Source organism: Schistosoma mansoni, chromosome 2, assembly GCF_000237925.1.
Source record: "Schistosoma mansoni strain Puerto Rico chromosome 2, complete genome".
In the NCBI taxonomy this organism is placed as follows: Eukaryota; Metazoa; Platyhelminthes; class Trematoda; order Strigeidida; family Schistosomatidae; genus Schistosoma; species Schistosoma mansoni.
In genome coordinates this window covers 12,075,276-12,080,583 of record NC_031496.1, presented here as the reverse complement: position 1 = coordinate 12,080,583, position 5,308 = coordinate 12,075,276, and the positions used below count along the sequence as shown (strand labels likewise).

General features: G+C 33.0%; 1 protein-coding gene across 1 annotated transcript in view; it reads right to left on the bottom strand.

Moving 5' to 3' along the window:
* The window catches only part of Smp_130070 (putative nephrin), a gene marked incomplete at both ends in the record, with an annotated part of 67,079 nt that extends 62,022 nt beyond the window's left edge, over positions 1–5,057 (bottom strand). Inside the window, 2 exons of the mRNA XM_018795698.1 lie at positions 3,468–3,668; positions 5,030–5,057. Of these exons, the coding sequence (XP_018649985.1) occupies positions 3,468–3,668; positions 5,030–5,057 (229 nt within the window). The remainder of the gene's footprint in view (positions 1–3,467; positions 3,669–5,029) is intronic.
* Between the last annotated feature and the right edge of the window lie 251 nt (positions 5,058–5,308).

Here is a 5,308-nt window from a genome sequence, read left to right as displayed (position 1 = left end):
GCCGTCCAGTGTTTCCAGGTTTTCCATGGTAGTCTAGCTTCAATTGACTCACGCTTTCTTCTAGAATTACTGCTGGTCCTAAGCCTGGGTAAAGGAGGAGTGTTTGGCATGGGGTTAGCAACCCCATGGCGTGAAAAAACTAATTTGCTAAAAAAAACGCTAACCTGAAAAGTAAGAGAACGAAACAATCATCCTTCTTTTATATTAGAAGGTGTATACTATGGATTGTCTGCATATACTGATGATTTTTTTTAGAGAAAGTTGTGTGGAATAAAACATAAAATTTATTTTTCTGAAATAAAAAAATCGGCTCTTTTGATTTTTTTGTTGTCGAAATAAATACCAGTAAATTTTTATTTTTACTAATATCTAAATGACAAATAAAGTTGTTTTGTATAGTACAATTTGGTTATAGAGTGTATGGCAAGTTTCCTGTAATAAATTTCGATTATGGTTAATTTTAGTTAAAGATCAGAAGGGGTTTTGTGGAGAATTTAGTATTTTCATAGTTGAAATCATGAGTAAATTGAAGCTAGACCACCATGGAATCCTGGAAACACTGGACGGCCGTTTCGTCCCATTATGGGATTTCTCAGCAGTACCCATCCACCATCCCGCCTCAGGAGATTCGAACCCAGGACCTACCAGTCTCGCGGACAAGCACTTAACCTCGCGACCACTGATCCGGCATCTGACGGTGTTAATGTCTAACTTCAAGTTCTTTTATTACCTTACGTAGCAGACAATTTTATTTGAACAGTAACAACAATTCGCATATTTCTTCGTACTATTATAATCACTATCATATTTGTGTCGCCGTGTATACTTGATCATATGACAGCCTATGTACATATCTCTCTAACTAAAATGTTGACAGCTTAAATATCGCTCGATGTGCTTGTAGATTTGTTATCCATGCTATCCACTAATAAACTGTAGTCTCCGCTTCTGAATGCCTTCTGATTTCAACAACCATTAGGATTTATATGATAACAGTTATCAAGGTGATTGATTAACGAAGAAAAACCAATACAAGTGTAAGTTCTGATAGCTTGTTTTCACCACTAAACAGAATATTATCCTGATGCTTTTAGACATGGTGTCATGTTTCACTTTAATATATAATGCTTGATAGGACAATATCGTTAATCAGCAGATTGGTTATGTAATTCGATTGTATGATTTCAACAAAAATCGCATATGAACTAATCGTAGAATCGATGGTAGCTGTTACAAATCATTTGTCATTTAGACATAACTTAACTGAACCTAAAGACAAAACTGTGTTCAAATACACAATTCGTTGATAAATACAGTTCTTGTATACCGTGAAAAGCCCTATATGGACTATAGTGAATGTATTGAGTATTTATCATCATATGATATAAGAAAAATATGTTGGGTTGAAATTTATTTTTTTTTGTATTAAATTTATTTCCATTAGTAAGTGAACTGTATTATAGTTTAATTGTATTCTAAACCAACTAATTTTAGTTATCTTGAATGAAAAGGGAATGAGTAGCAACGAAATATCATAAAACTTACAACTAAACAACTATCCATTTATTGTAGTATAGAATGACTAGATTTCAGATTGTATAGTTATATGAACTCCTTATTTTTAGGTAGAAGAGAACATAGTTTCAATGGATTGACTATTTGAAAAGTATTAAAAATATAGGCAACCAATCCGGAGGCGTTAGCTTTCGCTAACTTTAACTGTAGTGAAGAATAAGAGCTAATCTCTGATATTTATCATTACACTGTTAATATGTAATAATATCTATCCACATAATTGCCTTATCTTTAAGTTAATTTTATTTCATATCAAAATCATGTTTCATGTTCTAGACAATTTTCATGGATATACACTAGCAGTATATGGATGAAGGGAAACATATCAAGCACAACGATTGGTTTAATGTTTAATAGTTATCTTTGAGCACTAGACAAACATACGTAAAGCAATGAAACAATAACTGAACTATTGCTTGTCTAAAATGAAAGTATATATATATATATATATATAATGAAAGGCGACAAGATAGGCTGAAAGTGTAAAACTCCATAGTAATGCTCAAACAATGTACTGTATTAATAACAATGTAATTTTTCACTTCTAAATGTAAAACGCAATGACATTCTTCGTTTGCTGGTCTAATCATATCGTTACATTGCATTTTCAGGCCTATATAAAACAATTTGGTGATTTTTATTAGAAGTATAATATGTAGTATTAATCATACTTTTATACTTAAAATACCATCATTGAGTCTGAAAAAACAAAGGACTGATATAAATCACATCAATATCAATGTTTAATTATTTAGATAGGAACAGAGTTAATTTTCCTTACATTCTCAATAACTGAATCATTCGTGATGAAAAATTAAGAAATGGTTCAAGTATACTGGTTTTGAAACTATAAAATGCTTATTCTTGTATGCCTATTCTCAAAATGATATATGCCCCCAAATGCCCTGGTACGGTCGAGAGTGGGGAGAGTCCGCCCTCCATCTCCAAATGCTCTCACATGGCCACGCAAATACAGCCACTGTCAGGGCAGTCATACTCACTGCCTTCTCGTGGCATTACTGTTGTTTACGAAATTTAGAGGACGAAAACCGAATGTCCAGCACTTTAACCGGGTTGGTGGACACGGAAAGTCCACCTAGGAGAGTTGGAAAACCCTGATTCCAAACCAATGGTGCACATGAGCTCCAGTATCCTGAAGGAACAAATGGCGTATCAACCAATTGTTGGTCACCGACTACCATGTGACTGAATCTCCTCACGATGCTTCACTGCCTTGTGGATCAGACCTTTAGGTCAAAGGCTCCGGTTGTGATCCCCTAAAAAAACCATTTGTTTCAGTTTGGGCACCTGGGCAGTATCACAGCTCTCACACAAATCGAATGAGATTTGTGCGGTGCATATATATCTGTTGCCCCTTTGTACCAATATTTATGTGTTTAAATAAATAAATTAATAAATAATGATATATTATTGAAGTAAAATAGTGAAAAACTCGGTTAGAAGTCACCTCATTCAATATTAGCTTTTTAAAATGTTATAAAATAGGATAAAGGTTCATTTGTTGAAAGCCCTGTTACGTAATCTCCATAATCACAATGAACGTACTATTGTAGTTTACAGTCAGCTCGATTTCAGATTGATTATAAAATAATATACTATATCGGAAGTTGCAAAGGTTGTATTTGGCTAAATAATGATAGTCATTTATATATCATGTATCATCTTTTAGCATTCATGATGCTTAGTAAGATACAACGTAATGAGAGGAAGTATTTGTATATGTTGTCAGTTCTTATTATTTGGGGGAAACACATCGCCTTTGTAAAACAAACTTAGTTATAGGTACAAAGTTAACATTTATCAAATTTGATTTGATATTCAACAAACAAAAGACAATGGAATAATTTAGAAAAAAAAGATCATTAACTCACTATGAACATCTACAGTAATTGTTATTGATAAATTACGTTTCATTGGATCATGATTTATTTGAGTTGCAGAATTTGACACACTGCATACAATTTCATCACCATCTTCTAAACCAGCTTTAAGAATACTTAGATTGGATTGTTCTTCATTCTCTTCATTATTAATAATAGGATGCAATTTACCCCAAACTTTGAGTAGATTATCTAGAAGAAATGAAGAAGTAAAATCATATGAGAAATATTCTGAATTTTATTAAAGGTAAATAAAAGTAAATACGATTTGCGATCATTATTTTTTCACATTACAAACATGTTGGTTAAATAGTTGTAGGAAATTTGTTCATTATATGGCATTATATATAGTGTAAGGACAGCTCGTCGGCAAACTCAAAGAAACCTCAAGAGGCCCAGAAAGACCCGAAGACATTTCATCCAATCACCGCTAGAGAAACATTCTAGAATGTCAACGTATAGCTATCCTACTGGATGAACAAGGAGGGTCCGCTGTGTCCCTATTGGCTGTCCGAAATGATGATTTACTATCAGCCAAAAAACTATAAATACATGAGATTTTTTACTATACTTTACACTATTTGGGACTAACATTGCTACTTACTAGTCGTCTGTCTTCTCTCTAGAGACGTTGCGGGTTCGATCGTCCAAGTAGTCTAGTAGTACGCGTCATAGTAAGGATCCAAAGCTCTAGATATAACATATGGGTTTTGTGATAAGGATTTCTGACAGTGTTTCCTTCAATGAATTCACATTTGTTGGTTAAAAATACATTTCAGTGTGCATTGAAGTACATTTATAAAACTATCGATTAATTAACAGTCGATTGAACAACAATGAGCTGAAACCTCAAAGTTCATTCTTGCATAAACTAATCTAATAATCTAATATATTTACTACATTACAAATATGTATTTATAGCTTCAAAGTATTTCTTGTAACTGATCAATGATATCAGTAAAGTGTTCAAGTACTTTCAATACAAAAATGAAAAGCCATTTTGCTTATCGAGTATTTTTTCAAGCGATTAAATAATTTATTCTTGATAGATAGTAACATATTCAGCTTGCTTCTGGTATTGTAGTTTACATAATTACATTGCAAACATTCCGCATACATATAGATTAAAACGTATTTCTTCTCCATTGGAAGAGACCTCTGTTTGTTGATTAGTCGTGTGATGAAAAGATGGTACAAAATAAGTCTGTGAATCAGTTGATGCGCACATGAAGCATTTGGACCGCTATTGAGTGTCTACCTGTCAAATTCTGACTTTGTTATTGTTTTCATAACAGTAGATCAATTATGGTTTTATTACTAGATGTATTAGATGGCCATCGAAAAAATAATCTGACTTCATTTATAAGAATTACTAAGTAGATTACATGGTCTGCATTATACGATCAGTCAAGTATAAAAACAAACAACAATACGTATTTTGGGTATCCCTTTGCACTGAATCCATGTTTGCTTCAAGATTACCCTGTTTATTTTATTAAACAGGAGTAGTAAGTCCAATGAAAAAAAGTAATCAGTTAAGGTAAATGACTTACTCATTTTGGCTACATCATTGGGACTCATCGGTGTCTTAGTTTTAACCTCCAGATTTGGTATTTCATGGCGGTAATTAACCCACTGAAAGTTGGAGCTGGTCGGCCACCAACTGCAGAGCAAACTAAACTAATACGCAAAATGGGATCTGGTGGAGAAATAATCAATTTTCTCTCGGGTAACTGTACATTTTGATATAAAATTTGTGGTTCATTCGGTTTAACTGAATGTAAACACGTAAAGAAAGGAAACAAAAACTCGTTATCGTCTTTCATTATTTA